Source organism: Mustela nivalis (genome assembly GCF_964662115.1).
Source record: "Mustela nivalis genome assembly, chromosome: 18".
NCBI lineage: Eukaryota > Metazoa > Chordata > Mammalia > Carnivora > Mustelidae > Mustela > Mustela nivalis.
In genome coordinates, this window is record NC_139037.1 from 45772263 (window position 1) to 45799763 (window position 27501).

The following is a 27501-nucleotide window of genomic DNA, read 5'->3' on the forward strand; positions in this document are numbered from 1 at the left end:
TCTGCATGTCACCTATAGTGACTTATTTCCTCTTCTCTCCTCTTTTTTTTCTTTTCTTTTTTTTTAGCTCCCTAGAGATGGTTCTTTTATGAGTGACCACTCAAAGGATCCCCAGGTCACAGTGCTTTTTCTGAGTGCTCTATCTGTGGGGCCAGAGCCTGGTTGGGACATACAACTGATCTGCTACAAGGTATAATCTTTCCTCTGAGTCTAGCATGAGTCACAGCTTCATTCCGAGCCACACAAATAAACCCAGGCAAAGACATATTGTCCAGGACCGCATTAAGGAGACCCTGTTACCTTAGTCCTGTCCTGAAATGCCTATTAGTTAGTGGAACTTTCAGTTTAGGTCAGCTAACTCAGAGACGCAACAGTAGTCAACAGTGCGACACAATGCAGCCAGCTCTGCTCACCGTCAGCTTACCCAGTTGGGAAACTCATTCATGTGCAAGTCCTTAGTCTGTCTTCTGATTTAGTGAGTAGCAAGATAGACGGGCAAGGATAGGGAGGAAAGCAGAACTTCAGCTGGTCCCCAAACATGTCCGGCTCCTAGAATACCCAATCCCACCCTGGCAAGCATGAGAAAGAAGCAGAATTCCCTTCTAGGAACTTGCAACCCTCAATGAACTCACACCCAGAAGGACCTAGATTCCTGCAAAAGGCTGGGGCAGAAAAGACACCACATCTGCTGACTCCTTTTCTGAATCTAGCTTCTATCCCACCTACTACCCAAACTTTCTCCTCTACTTCTAGGCACAGAGAGTGTCCTGGGGGGAAAAGATACACTCTCACCCCTCCAGTCTTCTCCCGAGGACTGTGCAATTTCACACCTCCTGTTCCTATAGCATTCTGTTGAAGGGTCAAGACCACATTCAGGGTGTGGTTTGGTTACTCAGCTCTGAGCAGCTGACTCTGGGAACAGAACCAGAATGGGGAACTGGTCAGACAAGAGAAGAGCTAGGCCGGAGAGTGGTGGATTTGAAACAGAGTGACTCAGAAAACGCTAGAGGAGTGGAGGTCCACCACAGCCCCTGGAGTAGGGATTCCCACCTGTATTCATGCAAAGCCATGGAGGAGACAGCACAGCCCAATTATCTAGATGTGCCAGCTGAATGGGATGTGATGGAGGGAGAAACAAGTGACAGGAGAATTTGGGAAAAGGAGAAACTAAGAAGGAACAAAACAGGTGGACTCCAACAACATATTGGCTGAGGGATGCCGAGGACAGTTACTAGAACCGAACGCTTGGATTTCTGCCATTTATACCACAATAGGAACAGGAGGTGTGAAAACTCACTGTAAGCCTCAAGCACAAGGCATATCAAGAAAACTATACCTCTGGGGCGCCTGAGTGGCTCAGTGGATTAAGCCTCTGCCTTCCACTCAGGTCATGATCTAAGGGTCCTGGGATGGAGCCCCCCATGGGGCTCTTTGCTCAGCAGGGAGCCTGCTTCCCTCCACCCCTGTTTACTTGTGATCTCCATCTGTCAAATACATAAATAAAATCTTAAAAAAAAAAAAAAGAAAGAAAGAAAGAAAAGAAAACTACACCAAGGTATGCCACAATCAAATTGATTAAAACTGGCTATACAGAGAAAAAACCTGAAAGTAGCCAGAGGGGAAAATGCCATTACAGACGAAGTCACTCCGCTTCCATAGTGGAAACTAGACACATTGAATAGCAACCCCCACCCTTCTTCCCTTTCCTCTAGCCCCTGGCAAGCATCATTCTACTCTCTGCTTCTATGGGTTTGACTATTTTAGATTTGTCCAGAAGTGGATTCATGCATTATTTGCTCTTCTCTGATTGGGTAATTTCACTTAACATAAAATTCTCAAGGTTCATCTGTGTTGGCAGGATTTCCTTTCCTTTTATGACTGAAAAATATTCCTCTGTATGTATATATCACATCTCCTTTATCCATTCATCAATCAATGGGTATTTAGGTTGTCTGTTTATTTATTTATTTACTATTTTTTTTAAGATTTTTATTTATTTATTTGACAGTCAGAGATCACAAGTAGGCAGAGAGACAGGCAGAGAGAGAGAGGAGGAAGCAGGCTGCCCGCTGAGCAGAGCCCAATGCGGGACTTGATCCCAGGACCCTGAAATCATGACCTGAGCGGAAGGCTGAGGCTTTAACTCACTGAGCCACCCAGGCACCCTTAGGTTGTCTATTTAAAAGTGATTTGCTTCTTTCTTCCGTGGTGGGAAGTTTTCAGCATACAAGTTCTGGGCCTGTGTTGGTAGATTTATAGTTACCTATGTCGCTTTCCTGAGTGACTATAAATGGTATTGTGTTCTTGATTTTGATTTCCTAGGGTTCATTGCTAGCGTACGGAAAAAACAACACAACAAAAACTTTGGGTATGTTTAGTGACCTTGCTAAATTCATTTATTAGGAGGTTTTTCGTCGTTGTAGATTCCTTGGGAATCGGTTAAGATTTGTCACCTGCAAAATGGGCATAAACACCGTTGCCTGTTGCGTCGGTTTGTGAGCCTTAGGCGAGGTGAACGAGTTGACGCGTTTAGCATGGACAGGACAGAGAATATTTGCTCAAGAAATAATTTCCCTTCTCTCATCCCACCTCTGAAGGATCTACCTCTACCAAGGTGAACAGGCAGAGTCCATTCCTGTCCTCTTCCTCTCCCATCCTCTTGGCGCCTATTTCCCTAACCCACCGCCCTTCCGCTAGCCCCGCCCCCAAACCACGCCCCTCCCGACAGCCACGCCGCTCCCTCAGCTTTGCTCCCCCAACCAGCCCTGCGCCTTTGTTCAGCGAGGCTGGAAGCTCAGGGTGTAACTTCGTGGGATGGTGGCTAAGCCCACAAGCTTGGGGGACACATCGATGTCTTGGGGCAGCTGCGGGGACTTGAAGCGGAAGTTCTGCAAGATGTTGGTGAGGAAGAGAAAGAGCTCCATTCTAGCCAGGCCTTCTCCAAAACAGTAGCGCTTTCCTGAAGACACAGAAGAAGAGGGCTGGAGGTGAGACCTGCTCTCACTGCCCCTTGCCCCACTACCCTCCCCCATATGCTTTCTCCCAGGAATGAGGGGCTGGAAGAGCCTGGCCTGAGAGACTTTCAGAGACCTCTCTAATCCTCTCTGAGCATCAGTTTCCCTTGTGCATGGGATGGGGGTGAGCTAGCTGTAGCAATGGGAAGTTTAGACGCCCCTCCCTCAGGGTGCACACTCAGATCTGGCTGCTGGCTCTCACCTCCAACTGAGGAACCTAAAGAATTTAAATGACGGTGGACAAATCTCTGACTCACTAAGGGCTTTGATTTCCCCCATCCCTGAGACAGGTGTGATCATCCTTATCCTTTTGCTGAAGCTCAAGTAATTATAGGGGTTGCAGCTGAGGTCGATCACGGGAAGGACTTCCAAGCTGGAGAAAGACATCAGGCTGCTCCTTAGAGAGGGGAGCTGAGGAGAAGACAGCCTTGTTGGTGGGAGCGTGGCTTAGCAGACAGTGGTCTCTTACCAATGGAGAAGGGCACAAAAGCATCACTCTTCTTAAACTGCCCATTCTCATCCAGGAAGTGCTCTGGGTGGAAGTCTCCGGGCTTGGAGAAGAACTTGGGGTCCCTGAGCACGGAGCCCAGCATGGGGAACACTTCGGTGCCCTGGGGAGGAGGAGAGGGGGTATTTGATAAGGCAGAGTGGGGGCACAGTGTGCTGAAAATGCATGGAGGTTGGAGGGACGATTGGGGTGCCCTAGGTGATGAGGAAGGGGAGGCCTGGGAGTGTGGGTCCATGGAGGGAAGAGCTTTGGGAGACAGGAGATTGTTGTGTCGGAGACAGGAAGCTATGCAGACATGGGGCTTATGTCTTGTGTGAAGGGAAGTTTGAAGGACACAGGTTCTGTGTCTCTTAGGACAGAACGTGTGGGGGATGTGCAGTTCATGTCTCCCACGGTGGGGGTGGAGAGGACATGGGGGTTCGTGCTTCCAGAGACAGGAGGTTTTAAAGACACTGGGTTTGTGCCTCTTAGGCGGGATGTTTGGGAGACATGAGACTCGTGTCCTTGAGGGAGGAGGTCTAGAAATGAAGTCATGTCTTTTGAGAGAGGACTTCTGGGGACATGGGGTTCATAATCCCTGTGGCAAGAGCTCTGGGAGAGCTACTGGAGTCAAGAAGCTCTGAGTGGGAAGGTTGAAGAGACATGGTGGTTGAGGAAGTGTTTGAGTGAGGCAGTGGGACAGCGGCTGGGAAGCTTCTAAGGGGGATGGGATGCTGGGCCCCAGGGAGCAGGTTGGAGGTCCCCATAGCAGGGACAGGAAAGTACCTTGGGGAGGAAGAACTCTCGAAACTTGGTGTCCTTGGTGACTCTGCGGGCCAGGCCCATGGGGATTATGTCTCCAAATCTTTGGATCTCGTGGATCACCGCCTCAGTGTAGGGCATCTTGGCCCTGTCCTCAAACTTGGGCTGACGGTTCTTGCCAATCACCCGGTCTATCTCCTCATGGAGTTTGGCTGTGGGAGGAGGGGGAACGTGTTTAGTGTTTAGGTATCTGGGGGTCTCCGGGTGGTGATGGTAGTCCAAATATGTACATCCATGTGTGACATGGGCATAGACCATTCAAGACAGACGTTGGCCATAAACATTGTTGAGGACAGTGTCTTATTCACCTGGTCTCAACCTGTATGTGGTCTCACATACATTTGGCTCAGCACGGGAGCTATTTGCCCATCAGTTTACACATTTTCGGTATTTCACAGCCAGTGAAACCCAATTAACAGCCAGCAGAATATCGCCTATCATCTGGATGGCAGGGTATGGGTGAGGTTCCAGGCATCTGGGAAGGGTGGGGACATTGCAGTGGGCTCAGAGGAAGTGGGGTGTGGCCACCAGGCCAGGGCCCCGTCCCCACAGCCTTACCCTCCACGTGTGGATGTTTCATGAGCAGCAGGAAGCCATATCGCAGGGTTGTGCTGACCGTCTCAGTGCCCGCAAAGAAGAGGTTCAGGGTGGTCAGCACCAGGTTCTTCATGTAGAACTCCGTGTTGGGGTTGTTCTGCTCCTGCAGGGAGAGGGCTTCAGGCCAGGCCCCCTCCCCTTAGCCCTCAGAGCCCTGCCTGGGTTTCTCCATCTGGGCGCACCTCTCTTAGGTCCAGACCAGGGATGGGAAGAGAGAGCCTAGTCCTGCCAGGGCTTTGTTTAGGCGTCTGGCTCTGGCCAAATGCCCTTCCCACACTCTCTCCCTGGCTACCTCCCTGCCCTTTACACATCAGGCCTGGTGTCACTGTATTTTTTTTTTAGATTTTTTTTTTTTTTTTGACAGACAGATCACAAGTAGGCAGAGAGGCAGGCAGAGAGAGAGAGAGGAGGAAGCAGGCTCCCGGCTGAGCAGAGAGCCCAATGTGGGGCTCGATCCCAGGACCCTGGGATCATGACCTGAGCTGAAGGCAGAGGCTTTAACCCACTGAGCCACCCAGGTGCCCCCCTGGTGTCACTGTTTTAAGGGAGGACCCTTTAGAAGGAAAAGGACACTGACGATGAGTGCATGGTGTGGAAGCGTTGCCTTATGGTGCACACGCAGGTTCTGCCCGTGGCAAGCGCTGGTAGACGGAGCAGCCCGGGTATCACACGTGAGATTGTGAGGCTGTCACGACGGGGGTGATCCCTGGTCTCCCCATCCCAGCTGGTTTCCCTCTGCCTGACTCTGGGACTGCCGCACTGGCCACTGGGCTGTACCTCCCGCATGCGGATGAGGAAGGAGTCGATGAAGTCCCTGGGGGAGTTGGGGTCCAGGGTGCGCTGGTTCTGCTCCACCTTCTTGGTTATGAAATCCTCCAGACCCTGCAGCTCCTTTAACGCCTGCTGCTGTGGCCCTGGCAGGTGTTTCATCACCGAATGAAACATTTCGCAGAGCTGAGGAAGGGAAAGAAGAATGGCGGGAAGGATAGATGTTCGCAGGCAAGTCCTGTTGGGAGCGGGACCTTTCTTGGGGTAAGGAAGGAAGTGGGTTAAAGGCAGCTGTCCGGGTGTTTATGATTCATATGGGGTTTGATGGGAGGAGATACATAAGTTTTCATGTGAATCAAGCCTGAGGGCCCCTGTCCCAGAATGTAGGTGAGATGGACTGGGCTGCGTATCCCGGTTTCAGGTGTTCGGATGAGGCTGGATTGGAGAACACATGTAGGTGTTCAGATACTCAGGCAGGGTTCTGTTGGGGCCACATGTCTAGGTATTTAAGCAGTCATGTGATCTCACAAATTTGAGACAATTGTGTAGATAGTTAGGGGATCTTAACTGGGAGCTTTTGTCCCTTTTGTTGGGCTGGCAGGAAGGGCTACCAAAGATGGCGAAAGTTCCCACCACAAGACCTGAGCTCAGACAGGAGAACAAAGGACCAAGATGGCGAAAGTTCCCGCCACAAGACCTGAGCTCGGACAGGAGAACAAAGGCCCAAGCAGGAATCTGAGACCCCCGCCCCGGGCTCCTGTGGACCAATGGGATCCCGATGAGCAGGAGGGCTATCCAAATAAGGGAAACTTGCCAAAAGACCCCTGAGCTTTCCCCAAGACCCCTTAAAAGCCCCTTCCTCCCTGCCTTGGGCGCGACTTCCCCCACTCTGCTTTCCAGAGTTGCGGAACCTCGCCCTAGGGTGCCCACCTCCTCCCGGTGCAACTTTCTCGGCTCCCCTTCACCTGGGCCCTGAAACTTCACCGGAGAGAACCTTTAATAAACCTTGCCTTACACCCACTTTGCCTGGTGTTGTGTTTATCTCGCCGGAAAAACCTTACACCTTTCTCCTCTTCCCCTTTCTCCTCCTCCTTCTCCCTCTCATCTTTTCCTTCTCCATCTTCTCATGAGGAGCTACTGTTGAGATATTCAGGTGTCTTTGGAAACTGGGTACTGGGCACTGGTCTTGGGTTCTGATGCAGCTGTTGGGTTGTCTGAAAGTGGGGGCTGGTTTTGAGGGTACCCTACTAGAGGAAGATGAGAGTTTGGGACACCCGTCCATATGGGACACATGGGAAAGCAACTGGTGGATTGTAGCAGGGGTGTTATAGAATAAGACTGGGATGAGTTACCTGCCCTATAGGGGTAGCTGTGAACTGGAAGCTTCCCAGCATCATACGCAGCAGAGACAGGAACTCTTTGTCCTCATAGTCAAAGCGGTCCCCAAAGACAATGGAGCTGATGACATTGGACACTGTTCGGCTCAGGAAGAAGGTGGGATCAATGAAGGCACCTGGGGAATGAGATAGGGTTGGGGAGAGACAGGATTTGGGGGAGCGTCAACTGGGCTGTCTCATGCCAGCTTGAGGATTGGAGGACGGCACTGGAGTGAGAACTCAGACGTCCGACACAAGACCCAGAGCCTGGAACCCTGATGCCTTCCCCCAAGCCAGTCCCCTTCCTGGAGGAGAAATCCCTCTTTGAGCTGGTGTATCCCTCCTTCCTCACTCCCAGTCCCGCTTACCCTGCGTGCCCCGGAGGGTCTCGATGAGGAAGCCCGCCTCCTCCTGGATGCGCTCCTCAATGCCCCGCTTGCCCATTCCGAAGTCCCGCAGCGTAGTGATGGAGAAGCGCCTGAGCTGCTTGGCACGCTCCCCGTTGCTGAATGTCACCCCTAGGGAGGGAGCATAGGGTGTGGTGAGGCGGGGAGGGGCAGGGACAGAGGTGGACAGAGAGCAGGAGCAGAGAAGGATGGGTTTGGGAAGGGGGTGGGGGGTGAGGGAGACAGAGAGACAAGTGAGGGTCAGAGAAACACTGAGAGAGATAGACTGGGTTGGAAGGAAAGATTCTGGAAAGAGGCAAGGACATGGGGACGGAGGACAGGGGTTCCAAGGCAGAAATCCCAGGAGCTCCCCTGGGACCCAGAGGAAGAAGAGGCATCCTTGGGAGAGAATGGGGAGATGGGGCAAAAAGCAGGGGGAACAGGGTCGCAGACACCCTGAGCCAAGCTACAGAAGGCAAAGGAGAGGCCACAATAACCAGGGACAGGGACAGAGGAGAACAGGGGTAGAAGTCAGCCACAGGCTCGGGTGGGTGAGTCAGGAGAAGAGCAGTGGGGAAACTGAGGCCATCCGGTGTGCCTGGCCACGAGCCCTCACCCAGAGCTTCTCACCATAGCCTTTGAAGAGACGGTCGAAGGTGGCCTGCCCGCCTCGCCCGCTGAACTCCTCAGCCTGGTCTATCAGAGCCTCCTTCACCGCCTCGTGTCCACACAGCACCACGATGCGCCGGGGTCCCAGGTGGACCGTGAACACCGGGCCATAGCGCTCACTGATCTGATGGAGGTGGGGGGCTTAGAGGCTGCGGCCCCCACTGGGAGCCGGCCTGTGCCCAGCCCTCACCTACTGCATGCCTTGCCCCCAGGTTCTGATACTCAAGGGGCTGGACATCCCAAGATCTGCTCTTTCTTGTCTGGGACCATGCAGCCCAACCCGCAGATTTCCACTCCCTGAAGACTCTGGTCCAACCTTGCCCAGCCCCTGCCATTCAGTCCCAGCTCAACCAGGCCAGCGCCCAGCCCGAACCCCACTGCACCCATCCCGTGTTCTGACACCTTCATGAGAGAGTTGTACATCTGCTCTGTGTTCAGTTGCAGGTAGTTCCCGATGAAGGGCAACGGGGTGGGTCCCGGAGGGAGCTTCCCCCAGAGCTTCCTCTGCCTCCAGACAGACATCAAGACCATGATGGTGAGGCAGGCCAGCAAAGCCACGAGGAGCAGCCCTGAGGCCAGCATGGTGACCCTGGGAGAGACGGTCAGATGGTGCTGGCTGGGGTGGTTTGCCTTTATATGACCTGGGAGAGAAGGGTGGACTTTGGTCTTATTTGTTAATTGTGCCATTTCATTTCCCAGCTATAGTCCCTGCCCACCCCCACTCCCAGACTCACAGTTGACCTTGGGACAAACCAGCAAGGCAAGAAGAGGAGATTTCAGGGAGATTAACAGAGAGTGGGCCCTGGGAAGGGCCACCCTCAGTCTGTAGACTTGGCTGAAGCAGTAGACACATTCTGAACTTTAAGATTTTGGAAGATATGGATTCAGACTCCTGAGCTTTGGACTTGAGGTCAGAGTGGGAAGTGGCCCCAAAATTATGGATTAGGGCGTCTTGGGAGAAAAGAATTCAGAGATCTGGGTTTAAGAGTGTTGGAATGGGACAGCATGTATGGTCATAGATTTAGGATTTTTTTGCAGAGGAGAGATGTACAGTTAAAGGTCTTGGGAGGTGAGATCCCAGGGAGTGGACTTGGAGGTCTTGGGGTAAGGGAGGACCCCTAGCTGTGATGCGGGGTTCCCAGAAGAAGTATGCAGGACTCCAGCAGGATCAAAGGGTCAGCACCTCCCCCAGGCTTTGACCTACCTTTGCGTTGGGCACAGTGTCACTTCTGGTGCCCAGAATCCCCACTGGGACCTGAAAGCAAGGTCAGGATCGGTGTCACTGCCCCGCTGTGATTGGGAAAGGGGTAGAAGTCCAGAGCCACATTTAAGGGGAACCTTTTTAGGAAAGAAGGGTAACTTGTGGTCTCCATGCCAGAGGCCCTGGGCAGGACTTGGAAACAGTAAGGACATCCACCCATATGGTGCCAAGAAGTCCCGACTGTCTCCAGGGCTGTAACTGACAGAGAGCCTCGCCAGTCCTACCCAGACCCCTGGGGGAGCTCACTAGCTTCACCATTTCCAATGTCGCTGTTGGTAGAAGTGCTACCATCCCCGTCTGGTGTGTGAGAGTACCGAGGACAGAGAACAGGGGGGTAGGGGCTCCGGTGTCTCCTGCTCTGCATGCTTGCGCCCCCGTTCTGGGGCTGGGTTTCCCACCAGTGGGAAGGGGGCACTCGAGAAGAGGAGGCAGAGTGTGAGGGCTTGGGAGGTCCCTTTGGGGTGACTCCAGGCTTGGCAGGGCTGCTGGCAGCACCCAGAGGGAGTGACGGCAGGGAGAGGTTTGGGGAGACTCCTGAGTTGGGGAGAGCCAGGCCCTGGAGGCTGACAGTGAGAGAGAGGAAAGATGGTGGCCCTGCTGTCCTTCCCCCAGTCACCTTCTTCCTTAACAGTGAGGTGCTAGGCTTTGGTGAGCCCTAACTGAAGAGCCAGTGCGTGAATGTGACCCCACGGAACCCCTCTAGCAGGGACTCTCTCACAGCAACCCCCTTTCGCTGTTCAGAAGAGCAGGTCTCCCACGGCCACTTGCTACTAGCAGGTAGGAAGCTGGGACTTGAACCCTGTCCTCTCCTGCCGCCACTGACTGGCCTAGCCCGCCCTGAGGGCCAAGTGGAGTCCAAGTTTAGCAAGGAGTGATGTGGGATTGGCATTGGTGTTGGACACAGAGATACACTAGCAACTTCTGCCGTTGGCATCAGCTCACCCCCGTTAGACACTGGAATTGAAAGCAAGTGGACCCTGAACTTGATGCCAGGAGAACACTTACAGAGCCACTTCTGGCTGCAGGAGGGTCTGAGAGCAGGCCCCGGTGGCCACTGGGGCTGGCGCCGTGTGGCTCTGAGGTTCGTCCCAGCGACTCTGACGTGAACACCATGTGGGTGCTGGACTGGTCTCCTGTGGGCCTGATCAGGGCCCTGATGGGCAGGAGGCAGCATCTGATGATTGGAAACCTGCCCCCACCCACTCAGATGCCAGTTCTGACTTAGGATGAGTGCAGGTGGGAGAGGATGGCACTCTCAAGACTGGCATGTTGCTCCAAGGGTTCTAGAGCTCTAAGCTGGATTCCTGCAGGGAGGGATCGAAGAGCAGAGAACAAGGCAGAGATAGGAGAGTTGTTAGTTGGTTTTTGTTTTGTTTGTGTTCATTGGCCAGGAATGTTTGTTGCTTTTAATGGGGGAAAAGGAGGGCCAGAATATTAGCACGAGCTTGGCACGCATCCATGTCCCTAATCCTAAGGACCAAGCTGCATAGCTATTAAGAGCCAGATTATGGCATGGATTGGAATCCTTTGTCCTTTCTTTGTTGTGGGACCTTGAACAGGTCACCTCACCTCTCTAAGCCTCCTGGGGCCAATGACAGGAGCTATCTCTTAGCTTAATGGGAGGATCAGTGGGTTCATGGGTTTAAAGTGTCAACAAATAGTAGCTGTTCCTATTTAATCCTCAGGAAGAAGGACTTGAGTATGGGGTTCTCTACATCCTGTTCCGGATTTTACATTCTCTGGTCTAAAGTTTTGAATATTTTTCTTTGGGAAAAGAGGAAGGGAAAGAAAACCTTGTGGGAACCGGCCTCCCTGCCCTTCTTCTTCTTTTTCTTCTTTTTTTTTTTTTTTTAAAGATTTTATTTATTTGACAGAGAGATCACAAGTAGACAGAGAGAAAGGGGAAAGCAGGCTCCCTGCTGAGCAGAGAGCCAGATGCAGGGCTCGATCCCAGGACCCTTAGATCATGACCTGAACAGAAGGCAGAGGCTTAACCCACTGAGCCACTCAGGCCCCCCAACTGCCCTTCCTTCTTTGGTACAGCTGAGCCTTCCCCCCTGGAGTTGAGAATGGAACATGGAGCTTGGAGGCAGGCTTCTGGAGGGTCAGTGGAGTAGGCAGTAAGTGGGGAAGGTGGATCAGGGATAGACCCGCAGGCTGTCTGCCCCCCCTCAAAGCACTTTGCCTATCGGTTGTGTCTCCCCTTGCATCTGACTGTCTTATTTTTTATTCTTTGTCTTCCCTGCAAGTCCACTTGCCCTCCCGCCCTCTTGTGTGCTTCTGGGTCTTTCTGTTCCTGCCACTGTGTCAAGCGGGTTCTCCTAGATGCCTCTGTTGTGTATCTTCTTATTTATACGTCTGTCTACGTGTGTCATTTTGGGCACGTGCCTGGGATCTCTACACATCTGAGCATGTGTACGTGTCTGCGTGTCCATGTGGATATATGGATTTATGACACTCCCGTCTGTGGAGTGTTTGTGCGTAAGCTGGTTTCCATACCTGTTTGTGTCTAGACATGTCCTTCTGTGTGTGTGCGCAGGCCAGTGTGCCCAAATGCATGGCCATGTCGGTGTGTGTGGGCAACCGAGTACATGGTTTGGAGTACACCTGTGGGAGGATGTCTGCGTGAGTGTCCGTGTGTCCGCCCTGACGTCTGACTGTGCGTCCACACGTGTCTGTTTGCAGGTCCTGCTAGGGCTGTGTGGATGGACGTTTTGTGTGTGTGTGTGTGCTGGTGTCATGTGTAGGCACGTGGGCCACGCTGTGTACACGTGGCTGCAATCTGCTGGTGCCTGTCTGTGTGTGCTCAGAGGCAGCCCTCGCCCAGCTCCACTTCCAGTCTTAAAAACACGAGTAATTCCCTATTGTCAGGGTGTTGTGTCCCTGGGCGTTCAAGGGTCACACCAGGCAGAAAGGGGCTGCATGGGACAGGTGTGTCCTGAGAGCATTCTGAGGTGGGTCAGCTCCTATGGGATCAAGGTGAACGTCCATTCCGAGAATTCCCTCCCACAGTGCCCCCAGCCTCCTAAGCCACTCAGCACATTTAAGACAGTCATCCTCCCAGGGCTGTCACCCCGCCACTCTGTTCCAGCCTTGTTGAGGGATGCTGAGGACACAGGGGTGACTCTGAGCCCTGCCCTCCTGAAGCCAGCACAGGGCTGGGGTGAGAAGGCACTTGCAGAGGGCTGGGCTGGGGGAGCGGGGAGGGAGGCGCAGGTGTCTGTAGGGGCCCAGAAAGAGCCCCTGCTTCACACTTGTCAGTTCACGCTGAGCCACTAGAGGGCCACGTAGGGGGTTTTCCAAGGCAGGATGGGGACAGTGGGGAGGGGAAATTCTGAGCAGAGGAATCTGAGTGCCAAGACAGGGGAGCATGGTCAGGTATCCTTAGGGTGGAAGGATCTGGGCCATGTGCACTGATGAGGCTGAAGCCATCAGCAGGAGTCAGACCTGCTGGACCTTGTGCGACTGGGCGGGGAGTGTGGACTCTGTTCTAGGATGATGGGGAGCCCCAGAGGGTCTTAGGCAGGAAACAAGCCGGCCAGATTTGTGTTTCAGAGAGCTTGTTGAGATTTATGGAGAAGAGGAGACTACAGGTCCAGAGCCACGGAAGTGGCTTCCATAGGCTCCAGGGGACAGAGGACCGGACCATGAGCAGGGAGAGGAGGTGTGGGTTGGAGAAAGGGACAGAAGGAAGAACCAGTTCTAACCTGGTTATGTGCTGGCTGTGTGGGGTAAGGTGAGGGAGGGTCCCAGTGTGGGGTAGATGGCGGTGTCATTTATCGGTTGGGGACACAGATCAGAAGCAGGTTTGAGGAAGGAGATAATGAGTTCCATTTTGGACACTTTGGGAACTGGGCACAGTCCCTGCTTCTAGGGATTTCTCCGACCAGTGGGACAGCAGACCCAGATCAACTAAAGTCCTCAAGGACCCCACGAGTGCTCATTAGTAATTATGTGTCATAGTACTAGTACTCAGGGCTGAGGGCTAGAAGGGCTTCCTAGAGTCAGTGTTGTTGGAGCTGGGTCTTGCAGGAGGAGTTCACAGGTGGGGGAGGAGCGGAGGGCAGGGCAGAGAGAGCCTCACAGGCCAGGCCCCTGCTCCCTGTGCCAACCTCATCAATCAGCTTGCTGTCCTCCACCTCCTCGCATGACCCGAAACTCTCCACAAACCTGACGCATGCCCGCAAGTGTGGCGGAAATCTATGACCTCTCCCAAATGAGAATGTTTGTTTTGTTTTGTTTTTTAGTTGATGTGAAGGGGCAGCTGGCTGGCTCCGTCAGGAGAGCATGCAACTCCTGATCTTGGGATTGTGAGTTCAAGCTCCATGTTGAGTGTGGAGCTTAAAGCGATAAGTACGTAAATTTAAAAAAAAAAAAAATCAAGGAATACGTATTTTAAAATTACCATTTTTAATGCAAACAGCTCATGGCATTTAGTACATTCCCAGAGTTGAGAAACCAACCACCTGTAACTAATTCCAAATCCTTCGCAGGTGAGAATCTTAGGTAAGCCTTCTTGGTTCAAATGTAAAAGCTAGCCCTGCTGACAATGGTAGCATTCAGTGAGCTCATGATGTTACTGTGTGAAGTTTTTACAGGCATGATCTTGCTAAAATCCTCACAGCAAGCCAGTGAGGTCGGGTTGACCGTCCCCAGTTGCAGACGAGTGAAGCAAGGCCCAAGGAGCAGGGAGTGAGTTGTTTTGGGCTCCACAGCTGAGCAGGGTGGGACCTGGGCATGGCCTCGTGTTATTGACTCTAGATTTCATGCTCTTAACCACCATGCTGGGTGGCCAAGTCCTCCCTTCTCTTTATGAGACATCAGAAAACTGTTCCTGATAATCCTGTGGTTCTTGTAAGCCTAAAACAGAAGATTCCGGTTATGATAAAGGAAATAAAAATAATACAGGTCTCTCCATGGGAGGGATGTTTGACCTTCTGTAATGTTTACATTCTTTGGAACTTTAAACCAAAGACCGGGCCAAGCATTGTCACCTCAGTGAATTGGAAAGTGAGCAGAACAAGGGGTTTGGCCAGAGTGAAGTGTTGGTTTTCAGGTTTCAGATGACAGCAAGTATCAGGGTGAGCGGCAGGAGGGGCAGGCCAAGGAGCAGAAGAAAGTCAAGGTTCTTTCTGTCTGGTTGTTGGGACAGCGCATGCCCACCAGTGTGCCTTCTTGCAGGAGCAGGGCAGGCCTTGGAGGAAAGAGAGGGAGAACGTTTGTCAGAAGACAGGGACAAAGGAGAAAGACTCCAAAAAGGAAGGGTTTTATGAGCTGGTGGAGAGTCATATTCCAAAAGTACTCTGGGGAGTTTTTGACTCTGGTAATGGTTGAGTAGCTCCTACCAGATCAAGCATCCTGAAAATAACAGCTATCAACTCAGAATAAAATCTTGAAAACAAAACAAAAACCTGATTCCCTCACATCACTGGAGAATGGGTCAAAGCAGACAGATACTGAAGGAGGTCAAAAGGGAGTTTCCTGTTATTAAATCTTTTGGCCTGAAGGCAGGTGGAGACGATGCCTTGAGGATGGCTGAAACCCAAGCAGAAACTGTAAATTTTCGGAGTGAAGAAACAGGACAAAGAGCAGGGTGATTACAGTGTGTGGTGGTAGCCGTGATAGGGTCTCCAAAAGGTGAGAGCCAGAGTGGGGGAGTCCCAAATCTCTGTATAAACTCTGTCCCATTTTCTCACCTGTTGTTGAAGTACTTACGTGCTAGGAAACTCCATGTGGTGCTATGTAAGTCTACAACATTGAAAGATTTCAGAGCTGTCATTTGAGTTCAGCCAAGTTAACTGCTCCCTGAAACAAACAGAACAAGACAAATTGATATTCTTCAGTAGAACATTACAGAATCCAGAGTCTTTGCAATATGTTACTTGTCTTATCGAGGACAAAATCCAAAATAACTAGGCATATTAAAATACAGGAATATATAATCATACTCAAGAGAAAAGGCAATTGATGGAGATTGACCTGGGGATGCCCATAATGTTGGAATTTAGCTGAGACAGTTTAAAAGTACCTATTATGTCTGTGCTCCAGATGTCAAGTGGTATTCAGAAACAAGAAGTATTGACCTACCTTCTGACTGTGAGACTCAAAGGAGGTAGTCAAATGTGTCCTCTTCATTGGAGAGAGTGTTAGGAAATCTGTGCTCTTGAGGGAAGAGCTTATTTTGAATGAGATTAGGAAATAGAGAGTTTAGAGACACAGTTTATTTTTACACAGATGTTAATAGAATACCTACCATGTGCCGGCCCCTGGGTCAGGTGTTGAGGATATAGCAATCAGCCAAACAGTCCAACATCTGACTCTCTGCAATTTACATTCTAAATGTGTCCAGGAATTTTGGTCAAAGGCATTCTGCTCAGGAATCTATTTGGGGAAAAGGACATGGAAGCAGAAAGAAAATAAATGGCGTCTTGTAATGAACCAGCAGATAATAACAGCTGTATTTACTATTATTTTAGCTAATGATCATGGAATGCCATGTGCCAGGAAGTATGCTAAGTGATCTGCATGCAAGACCCTTGCTTAGTTCTAGGAACAGCTCTGTGAGATAGGCTATATTATTATCTACAGCTTTCAAGTGAAGATGTTGAGGTCACCAACTCAAACATTGCAGAGAAAAGACTAGAATTGAGGTATGTCTGTGCATGGAGCTTGATCTCTTAACCACTACACAATAGTCTACCGGGCAGGTGTTGGAAACATTAAGAGGAATAAGAACAGGCTGGTTCGAGTGAAATCTGTTCACATAAAGCTTAAATTACTAAGGCTACAAATATGGGGAAACTATAAAGAAGAGCAAGAGAATGATAAGTAGAAAATTCAGAATGGAAGCTGCTTCTCAGGAGAAGCAAGAGAAATGATTACAAAGAGACAGAGTGGATTCCTAAAGTTTTAATTTTTTAAAAGATTTTATTTATTTATTTGACAGACAGAGATCACAAGTAGGCAGAGAGGCAGGCAGAGAGGGAGAGAGGAGGAAGCAGTTTCCCTGTTGAGCCTGATGCAGGTCTCGATCCCAGGACTCAGGGATCATGATCTGAGCCGAAGACAGAGGCTTTAACCCACTGAGCCCCCCAGGCACCCTAAAGTTTTAATGTTTTATTTCCTAGGTGAAGTGGTGAATGTTCATTTTCTTGAAACAGTGGTTGTATAGTTTATCAGCATTAGTACATATGATGGGTGTAGCCAGTTGAATGGTGACCCTCAAAAGATATGTCTGTGTTCTGATACCCAGATCTTGTGATTGTTACCTGTTTGGAAGAAGGACATTGTGGGTGTAATTAATTTAAGGATCTTGAAATGAGGAGACCATTGTAGATTATTTGAGTGTGCCATAAATCCAATGATGAGTTTCCTTATAATAGAAAGGCAGAGAAAGGGATGAGACAGACAGACTTGAAGACAGAGACACAGAGGAGGAGGCAAGGAGAAAACAGGTGTAGATTGGGGTGATGTGGCTAACAAGCCAGGGAACCCCATGGGTTGCAGGCAGCTGGCAGAAGCTAGGACAGAGGTTTATAATGCATTATGGCAGGCTTAAGTAACTCATACAAAAGTTTCACCAAAAAAAGTTACCATTTAAAAACTAGACAATAGGGGCACCTGGGTGGCTCAGTGCATTAAAGCCTGTGCCTTCGACTCAGGTCATGATCCCAGTGTTCTGGGATTGAGCCCCACATCAGGCTCTCTGCTTGGTGGTGAGCCTGCTTTCCCACCCCCCTCTCTCTCTGCCTGCCTCTCTGCCTGCTTATGATCTCTGTCTGTCAAATAAATAAATAAAATCTTTTTTTTTAAGGAGAAAAAAATAAAATAAAAACTAGACAATAGGGCACCTGGGTGGCTCAGTTGGTTGAGCATCTACCTTCGGCTCAGGTCATGATCCCAGGGTCCTGGTATCGAGTTCCACATTGGGCTCCCTGCTCTGCAGGGACCCTGCTTCTCCCTCTGGCGCTCTCTCTCTCTGCCCCTCTCATAAATAAATAGATAGAGTCTTAAAGAATTAAAAAATTTCAAAAACTAGACCATAATAAATATATATAAGTAGTTGGAAAGCTCTGTTCTCTTTTACTTATTTATTTTTTAAATTTTTATTAAATTTCTATTTTTTTAAGAGAGAGAGCATGTGCACAAGGTGGTTAAGGGCAGTGGGGGGATAAAGAGAATCCCAAGCAAGCTCCAGGCCTAGCAGGGCTTGATCCCACAAGCCCCAGATCAAGATCTGAGCCGAAATCAAGAGTTGGTGACTCCACCCACTGAGCCCCAGATGTTCCTCTTCTCTTTTGTTTTATTTTTTTTATTTTTTAAGAAAGATTTCATTTATTTATTTGACAGACAGAGGTCACAAGTAGGCAGAGAGGCAGGCTGAGAGAGAGGGGGAAGCAGGCTCCCCACTGAGCAGACAGCCTGATGCGAGGCTCGATCCCAGGACCGTGGAATCATGACTTGAGCCCAGGACCATGGAATCATGACCTGAACGGAAGGCAGAGGCTTTAACACACTGAGCCACCCAGGTGCCCCTTCTGTTTTGTTTTAAATTGAATGGCTTTATTACTTTTTTCCCCCTGATGTTAAAGTGATACACACTACTTATTAAAATTGTTGGAGGCCACAGCACGGTTGGAGTCGTGGATCAAACCAGGCCCTGACTTGCGTCTCCTTTAAAGTCTAGACGCCTTGATAAGGGGTTAAGGACAGGAAAGTTGAGTAACACTGAGAAAGGGTCTGTGCTATGCGTCATGCACTCACCTACGTGACTTCCCACACGTTCTCCCTACAGAAGGGAACAATGTGGTCAGGGTCTTAAATTCTTAGTTGGTCCTTGTTTTTCCTGTACTTCCCATAACCCACTCCCTGGTTGATTGTAACTTCTTGTATCAATAGTAGCTAATGGCATTAGCCATGACAACCTGGCATCATGAGATTTGTTTGTAGTTAATGTAAACTTGTTATAGGAACTTGCGGTTATCTGACTAGATACTGATGTATTACTCCTATTGTGGTCTGCCTTATAAATGCTTGTAAGATGCGGAATAAAATCAGCACTGTTGGACATCCTCCTCAGTGCTCCTCCTACCCCCATCTCTTTTTCTCTTAATTTCCTTTCACCATCCTCTTACCCTCAAGTTCCTGGTCGATTGTCGCGCCGGCCATGACATAAAATAATTTAGACAACACAGAAAAGGCTAAAGAAAAAAAGTAAGACCCAGAGTACATTATCCTTCAGAAACATTTACTCCTTCTCCACATCCCAGTGGATGAATTGTGTGTCTTCACATCTTTTTTTTTTTTTAAAGATTTTATTTATTTATTTGCCAGAGACAGAGAGAGAGAGAGAGAGAGAGAGAGAGAGAGAGAGCCCAGGCAGACAAAGAGGCAGGCAGAGGCAAAGGGAGAAGCAGGCTCCCTGCCAAGCAAGGAGCCCGACGTGGGCCTCGATCCCAGGACCCTGGGACCATGACCTGAGCCGAAGGCAGCTGCTTAACCAACTGAGCCACCCAGGCGTCCCATGTCTTCACATCTTGATCTTGGCCATGGCCCAGAGACTTGCTTTGAGTTATGGATGTGGAGGGATCAAAGACAGGAAAGGCACTTGTACACTACACCTCTGCCATCACCATGAGAACAGGGCTGGATTGGGGCCAGTGGACATGAGGAGGAAGATGGCCATGGGGAGGGGAGCCACCTCGCCGAGCTGAACCCAGACCAGCAATCCCCCCAGCTAACCCTCAGAAACGGAAGTCCCATAAACGCTTATTGTTGAATGAAGTGTTGTGCTTTGTTACCCAGGGATAAGCAGTGCAACCCCAAATCCACTCTCATAGAAATAAGACTTTCTATTTAGGTTAACTCTCTTCCAGACCTTCCTGAATGCACATAAACATATGTAAGTACACAATTGCATTTACTGTTCCCTTTGCCCAAAACCTTGCTACCCGGCATCTTGTAACAGGCTGCTTCGTAATAGTCAAAGCTCATCTGAAGTTGGGTTTCGCTTCTTTTGCAACTTCATTTACAATTGATGTGTAGTGCTGTGATGTGCAGTGGGGTGTACAATGTGATGCTTTGGGAGGTGCCTGGGTGGCTCAGTGGGTTAAGCCTCTGCCTTCAGCTAAGTTCATGATCTCAGGGTCCTGTGATCAAGCCCCACATCAGGCTGCCTGCTCAGCAGGGAGCCTGCTTCCTTCTCTCTCTCTGCCTGCCTCTCTGCCTACTTGTGATCTCTCTCTGTCAAATAAATAAAATCTTAAAAAAACAAAAACATAAAAAAAAACCAATGTGATGATTTGGTGCATGTTTATACCGCAAAATGATTACCAGAAGAGGGCTAGTTAACAAATTGCCTCATATAATCACTATTTTTTTTTGATGGTGAGAACATTCAAGTTTTATTTTCTTATCAGTTTTCAAGTATGTAATATAATGTACTGTTACGTGTAGTCACCGTGCTGTCCCATGGATCTGCAGAAATTTCTTGTCTCATAATGGGAAGTTTGTACCTTCTGACTAACATCTCCCCATTTCCCCCAGCCCCCAGCCTCTGAAATCACCAATCTAACAGGGTTTTTTTTTATAAGTTCGGCTCTTTTAGATTCTATAGGTAAGTGAGATCATGCAGTATTTGTCTTTCTCAGAGTGAATCCTAGTGAAACCATGGGCTAGAGTTAACAGCAAGGTAGCAACACTCCCTCATCAATTGTGATTTCCTCTCACCAGCTTTATTCCAAATGCTCACTTGTCACATATGGCTAATGCCCATCCTGCTGGATAACGTAGTTCTAGAGGAAGAGGAAGTAACCCTTCCACTCCTCCTCTCTTGGCCAAAATGGGAAAGGGAAGTTTGTAATTAGGTGTCATTAAAGTCATTTATTTCAGTGGTTAAAGAGTCTTGATAGCTCACCCCTTGGGAGCAATGAGGTGGTCATTCTCTCTTCTTCAATGAGTCTGTTTTGCACAGGAGTCTTCCGTTGGGAGGGCTCACCAATGCTCAGATCCTTGAAGTGGAGGGAAGAAACACCAGCCACTGAGAGCGAACACAGTTGCTTAGGTTACATCTGCTTTTCACTTAACATTGTATCAAGTAGAAAATTAAAGAGACTTTGTTGAAACATTTTTAGTAATTTTTTTTCACATTCTGGATCTTTCTCTTACTGGAGGAAAAGCACCAATTCATTTAGTTTGATGACCAATGCATGCTGATCTGCTAGAAGATGCATATGTGGATTATTCACCTTATTTTTGTCTTTATAAACACCGTTGAAATGAACATCCCTGTGTTTCCATCTTTGCACACTTTTCTGAAGTGTAACTATTGTGTCAACAGGTATGTACAGAGGAGATATTTCTAAAACTAGAGATAATTAGATAAATCACAAAAAATTAGAAAGAATTTGACTTCAAAAGTAATAATTTTGTTATTTAAAAAAAAAAACCACAACAACGTGAATTCAAGGGCAAATGCCTCATGAAACCTCTTTATCCAAAACCAAGAATAAAGGTCAGCATCTTCGTTGCATGACAAGTTTATAGAATCAATGAGTAAAATTCTGAATATAGAGTAGGTTCATGGGTAAGGAATATATGCAAGGATAAACACACAGAAGTCAGGTCTCATTACTAATCAAAGAAATAAAAACTTAAACCATAGTGTGCCACATTTTATTGATCATTAAATTGACAAATTTTGAGAAGAATGATAATACCTATGCTGAGTGAAATAAGTCAAACAGAGAAGACACTTATCGTATGGTTTCGCTCATATGTGGAACATTAGGAATAGCATGGAGGACATCAGAAGGAATGGAAAAATGAAGGGGGAGATATCAGAGTGGGAGAGGAAGCATGAGAGACTATGGGCTCCAGGAATCACACTGAGAGTTTTAGAGGGGAAGGGGTTAGAGGGATGGGGGAGTGTAGTGATGGGTATTAAGGAGGGCATGGATTACATGGAGCACTGGGTGTTATATGCAAACAATGAATCAACAACTAATGATGTACTGTATGGTGACTAACATAATATAATTTTTAAAAAGAATGACAATACATGTGTCTCATGAAGGAGCAGTATGAGAAATTCTGGTCAGAAAATGATAAAAACCAAACATGAATTTTCTAAGGACATGACAGATATGGATAGAGAGCCTTTCACACATTTCAGATTTAAAGTCTCAAGATCTTCTAGACAATCCAACAAAGAATTTGATTTGGGGATACCTGGGTGGCTCAGTTGGTTGGGCGGCTGCCTTTGGCTTGGGTCATGATCTCAGGGTCCTAGGTTTGAGTCCCTCATCCCACAACCTTGCTTGGCTGGGAGCCTGCTTCTCTCTCTCCCTCTGCCTGCTGCTTCCCCTGCTTGTGCTCTCCCTCTCTCTCTGTTAAATAAATAAATAAAATATTTTAAAAAAAAGAATTTGATTTGTTTTTACTGCTGATCCATCTAACAACCCAAGGACAGAACCAGCCTCTGATAGCTGTCAGTCTGTCAGCAGCCCACTCAAGAAAAGAAAAATGAAGTTCATGGTCCCTACATTGCCTAGTTTTTCCTTCTGCTTCTATCATCTTTCTGTTCTGTAACTCTGGTTTTTGTTTTGTTAGCTGAAACCCATCTAATTACTGATTTTCCTTAACACCAGTAATGAACGTGCTGGACTGTGAGCCATGTGGTCAGTAACTGACTCTCTCCTGGTCACCTTAATGTCAGGAGATCCCAACAGTGTGCAGGACTGAGGGCAGGAATGTGTCTGGAATGGCTAGGTGCCTTGTAGCCCTGGGGATGTCTCCTCATGAGAGAAAATAAAGTGTCTTTGAGGGTCTAGAGCTCTTTTGTGCTTCACTCAGAGGGAGATTAGCAATCCTTTTCCAAACTATTTCATGTATTGGACTTGCACACAGGAAAATCTAACATAAGATTTTCACAGCTAAGAATGTGTAGTGACGGTTGGGTTATATACTTGCTAAGTGAGTTGATAGTTCTAAAGATGGCTCATGGAGAGAGTGGTAGGGCTATAATGATGTGTGTTTATGTGTCTATGTCTATGATGGGCATGGAGATGTGCCTCCAGATTCCCCCTTCAAGAACTTGCTGTTCTTGCCAAGAGAGCAGTGAGCTGACAGCCTCTGGCTACAACACCATCAGGATCCACCTCAGCTCAGAGCTGAGTCCATGTTGTTCCAAGAAAGCCCCAGACCGAGGACAGTTTGTTCACGCTCCTTAACATTACAAAGCCAACTATTATGGGGGCTCATGTACCTGGAACCTATGAGGTTAAGAGAGATTCCAAAGGATGAGGTCTCATCCCTGACCCTCTTTTTCTCCCACCCCATATTCAATTCATCAGCAAACCTTGCCAGCTCCATCTTCATAGCAGATCCCAACCCGGCTCACCTCTCCCTGTTTCTACAACACAGATCTCTATTTCCCTATCTTCAAACTCATCTTCAGGCAGCAGCCAGAGTTTGCCTTTAAAAATATGTCAGTTGGTGTATGTCACCCTGTATTCGCCAGGAACCATCCCCTCACTCAGACTAAAAGCCCAGGTCCTTACTGAGGTCCACGAGGCTTCACACAATCTGGCTCTTTCATGCCCTGCCTTCTTCCCATTTCCCCTTCTCTCCCTCCTCCACTCCACCCGTAGTCTGCTTGTGGATTCTAGAACACACATGCATAGCCTCCTGCTTTATGGCTCTGCTGTTTTTTTAAATCTTACTGCCAGAAACACTCCCTTCCCAATAACCCACATAGCCTGTTTCTCCACACCTTGAGACACCTACCCTGTCCTGATCGTAATCCCAATCCTGGAATCTCTGCTGTCCTAATATATTATTTTATCATTTACTTATTTATTATGTTTATTCTTCATTGTCTATGTCTCCCACTAGAAGGAAACTCCACGAGGGCAGGAGTTGTGGTCTTCTTTGTTCATTGATGGATCCCAAGTACTTGAAGACGGTATTGGTACATGTTGGGTATTTGACAAACATTGGTTGAATAAAATGAAGTATGAGGGAAAGCTTTCATCCACCGAGTTGATGGAGCTTGGAAATAGAATGATAGAAGGCTGAATGATTCTCCACAATGGAATGGGGGAGAATCTGGAACTGGGAGTTGTGAAAGAAGTTCCCTGCAGACCAGGAAGGTACGTTTAGAGGGAGAGACAATTGTCGGGGTTTCGGGCAAGGAGCCAGCAAGATGGTTGTGAATAGAGTATTGGGGGGTTGAGCATCAAGTGGGAAATCTCTGGTGGTGGACTCCTATGAAGGATAATTAATAACAGGGGAGTCTAAAAGGTCATTTTAAGTAGTTTTCTATGCCCTACAGTGACGGTGCACAGAACACACAAGAAGCCAGCTACACCCAACAGCTTTGACTCCCTGGCTGCTTTTATTTTATTTTATTTTATTTTGTGCGGGAGATGATAATCAGGGAGACGAATGGTGCACTACATTTGGGTCACTATCACAAAAAGACATAGAGTCTATAACAAGAATTCGGTGGAGACAGGAAGCACCACAGAGGGGAAGAGAACACAAATTCTCCAGATTGTTGCTGAAATCTTGGACAGCGCATTGCTTTTCCATTGGATGGAGCCGGTACATATCTCTGTATTTGCCCGCAACCCTCCCTGACCTGCAGTCCCATGACAGTAGGAATAGTGCCTTCTCTTAGAGCTGTTGTGAGGATTTAAGCTGTTGTGAGCGCCTCTCCACCTTAGAGGAGGTGAGCTGGTGCACTCGTATCCGGGGACAGAGCTCTGGTCTCCGACCGGTCCTTCCACGCTCAGTAGGGGGCACTCAGCGGGCCTTGAGGCAGAGCTCGTAGGTTGGAGGGATATTGCCAAAGCCTGAGACCCTGGGTGTGATATCGATGTCAGCGGGTGGCACCAGCGAGTGTAGAGAGAAGTTCTGAAGGATGGACGTGAAGTAGAGAAAGAGTTCCATGCGGGCCATAGCCTCGCCCAGGCAGATGCGCTTTCCTGTGGGCACAGGGGAGGATGGAGGGCGGCTCATATTTGCACTGGGATCATGAAGGCATGTGGAGCTTTCTGGCCCCATCACCCCATCACCGCTCAGAGCCTCCTCAGCATCCCTGGGCTCATGATAATTAATACCTGCTTTGTGGGGTTATTGTAAAAGTCTCAGTGGGCTCCTCTAGGATCTGCCACTTATAGGAGCTCAACACATGGCAGCTACTTCTCTGATGACTGGATTCCATCAGATCCCAAGAAGGAATGGCTCTAAAAAAAACCCTCGAATTTGAAGTTTCTGTTCATTTAAATTTCTCAAAGGCTTACCAAATGCCTGTTAGGTGTCAGATGCTGGTGAAGGGGGAAAAAAGGGAAAGAAAGAAAGAAAGAAAGACTGACTCACCCTTAAATAATGCTTACTATTTGTTGGTCACCCTTCCAATGGTTTGAAAAGATGAATCCCCACTTTATAGACAGGAAACGGAAGTAACTCACCTATGACTCCAACCTTTATAAGGGTGGGGTGGGGGTTCTGTTTCCTAACCACTGCACTGATTGACTATGGCTTATACTTAAAATACTCTCTTAAGGTGATGTGTCATCGGTCACAAGCTCCTGTTCATCAGGCAAATCCACCTGCTGCCTATTTTTTATACTACCTGCAAACTGGTTAAAAAAGAAAACCACACACCCCAAATGGAGTCACTTAGATTAGGCCAAGTCATTAACCCATGCTCAATATCTAAGCTAATTTCAACCTCCCCCAGAAATGCAGTCTTAACTAGTTAGTTGAGAATTTTTTGATCCGCACCCATGAAACGATCTGCCACATGGACCCTCTCCACCCCCTAGAAGAAGATGACGTAATCCGCCTAATAAGATCTTGCCATTTGCAAAGACATGGATGGAACTAGAGGGCATCATGCTAAGCAAAATAAGTCAATCAGAAAAGTCAAATATCATAGGATTTCATGCATGTGAGGAATTTAAGAAACAAAACAGAAGACCATAGGGGAAGGGAGGAAAAAATAAAACAAGATGAAATCAGAGAAGGAGACAAACCTTAAGACACTCTTAATTCTGGGTTAAGGGCATTAAGGAGGGCATGTGATGTTTAGAGCAGTGGGTGTTATATGCAGCTGATGAATCACTGAACTTTACCCCTGAAACTAATAATATACTATATGTTAATTAATCAAATTTAAATAAAATTTTAAAACCCTGCCCTTTCCCTAGGGGAAGGTGATCTTGTCTATAACAATCCTTTCTTTTCTTTTGCTAATAACTTCCTGCCCACTCTCCTCCCTATACAGACTTTCTATTTCTACAACCCTAAGGCTGCCCTCTACTTACTAGATGGAATGCTGCTTGATTCATGAATCATTTAATAAAGCCAATTATATATTCAAATTTACTCAACTGAATATTTGTTCTTCAACAAAACTAAGGATGCTTTTCACATCTTTAAATGGTTGAACACCATCAAAAGAAAAATAACATTTTCTGACATGTGTGAATTCGATGAAATTCAAATTTCTATGTTCATAAATAAAGGTTTTTGGTATCACAGACATTCTCATGCATTATTTGTGCTGTCCATGGTCACTTCTAAGGCACGAGGGGGTTAGTTGAATAGTTCAGACTGAGATTCTACTCCTGGCAAAAACTAAAATATTTTCTACTTGGTCCTTAACAGAAAAAGTTTGCTGATATCTGTTTAGTACTATACCTTTTCTAATTATCAGAGTTAACGGTTCTAATATCCCATGATTCTGGAAAATAGCATTCAACTTTCCATCCAGACCTGAATGTCGAAAACAGACCAAGAATTGGGGGGTCACATCTAACATGTTCCTGTGGTGGGGGCGGGGGAGTTCAGACCATAGAAACCTACCAGAGGAAAAAGGTACAAAGGCTTCATTCTTCTTGAAGCGGCCCTGCTCATCCAGGAAGTGTTGAGGATAGAAGGCATCTGGATAGCGGAAGTATTTGGGGTCTTTGAGGACTGAGCCAAGCAGCGGGAACACATCAGTGCCCTGGGGTGGAAATTTGGACAGTTAGGAGAAATCAGTGTTGGAGGATGGGGGCAGGGAACCAGAAGGAGAGAGGAGTGAGGTGGAGGGAGAAGGGGTAACAATGAGACCCAGCTCTACCTTGGGCAGAAGGTAGCCTCGGAAATGAGTGTCCCGGATGACATTATGGGGGACACCCATGGGTACGATATCTGTCAGTCTCTGTATCTCATGGATCACAGCATCCGTGTAGGGCATCTTCACTCTGTCATCCACACTTGGGATCCGGTGTGGTCCAATCACCTGGTCAATCTCTTCATGGATCTTGGCTAGAAGGGGCCAGAAAACATAGCAGACAAGGATACAGGAGGTGTTTCTGGAGGTCAAGGCTAGGCTATGGGTTTGTATCTTTAGTACCTGTGGATCCTGAGGGAGTGCACCATGTGTGTTTGCAATGCCTCTTTATTCTTAACATCAGACTCATTGGTGGGGTGCTCCCAGACCGATGGGAGGCACACAGCCTGGAGCCTAGAGTGCCTGCTGGGATATTTGGTCTTTATCTTGCAAGTACTAAAGAGCAGGGCAGTGTCCTGGTTCCCAGATGGGCTGTCATACACAGATTTTTGATAAGATGGAGAAAAGGTACAACCATAACCAGGACAAGATTGAAGCAAGTGACAGCAATTATGTCACAGGAATTAAGAACAGTATTGGTGTAGTTACTCCTCCCTGAACTTCCTAGATGAGTGACTCTGAGGCAAATGACTTAACCTTCTGAGCCTCTGTTTTTCTTCCTTTCTTTCTTTCTTTCTTTCTTTCTTTCTTTCTTTCTTTCTTTCTTTCTTTTTTAAGATTCTATTTATTTATTTGACAGAGACAGCGATAGGCAGAGAGGCAGGCAGACAGAGAGGGGATTGCAGGCTCCCCGCTGAGCAAAAAGCCCAATATGGGGATGGATCCCAGGACCCTGAGATTATGATCCGAGCATAAGGCAGAGGCCCCACCCACTGGGCTACCTAGACACCCTGAGCCTCTGTTTCTTCATCTTCCAAATGGATGAGATGGTTCTACAAGTTTATAGAGTTGTAAAATTTACCTAAAATGCAGCATGCAAGTAAGTAGAATAGTGCC

At 48.1% G+C, this 27501-nt stretch overlaps 1 protein-coding gene and 1 long non-coding RNA gene across 2 annotated transcripts in view; both read right to left on the reverse strand.

Moving 5' to 3' along the window:
- Nucleotides 1–2777: 2777 nt before the first annotated feature.
- The window catches only part of LOC309853278 (uncharacterized protein), a gene marked incomplete at its 3' end in the record, with an annotated part of 31778 nt that continues 7054 nt past the window's right edge, over nucleotides 2778–27501 (reverse strand). The window contains exons 7-20 of the mRNA XM_082711117.1: nucleotides 26512–26699; nucleotides 26253–26394; nucleotides 24195–24367; nucleotides 9324–9374; nucleotides 8854–8860; nucleotides 8522–8760; nucleotides 8081–8243; nucleotides 7433–7582; nucleotides 7041–7201; nucleotides 5698–5874; nucleotides 4882–5023; nucleotides 4288–4475; nucleotides 3484–3625; nucleotides 2778–2959 (exon numbers count right to left, since the gene is read on the reverse strand). Of these exons, the coding sequence (XP_082567243.1) occupies nucleotides 2778–2959; nucleotides 3484–3625; nucleotides 4288–4475; nucleotides 4882–5023; nucleotides 5698–5874; nucleotides 7041–7201; nucleotides 7433–7582; nucleotides 8081–8243; nucleotides 8522–8760; nucleotides 8854–8860; nucleotides 9324–9374; nucleotides 24195–24367; nucleotides 26253–26394; nucleotides 26512–26699 (2105 nt within the window). The remainder of the gene's footprint in view (nucleotides 2960–3483; nucleotides 3626–4287; nucleotides 4476–4881; nucleotides 5024–5697; nucleotides 5875–7040; nucleotides 7202–7432; nucleotides 7583–8080; nucleotides 8244–8521; nucleotides 8761–8853; nucleotides 8861–9323; nucleotides 9375–24194; nucleotides 24368–26252; nucleotides 26395–26511; nucleotides 26700–27501) is intronic.
- LOC309852568 lies at nucleotides 13774–15567 on the reverse strand. The gene is made up of 3 exons (XR_014305245.1): nucleotides 15468–15567; nucleotides 15096–15185; nucleotides 13774–14240 (listed from the first exon to the last, which is right to left on the reverse strand). It is a non-coding gene; the product is annotated as an uncharacterized lncRNA (long non-coding RNA).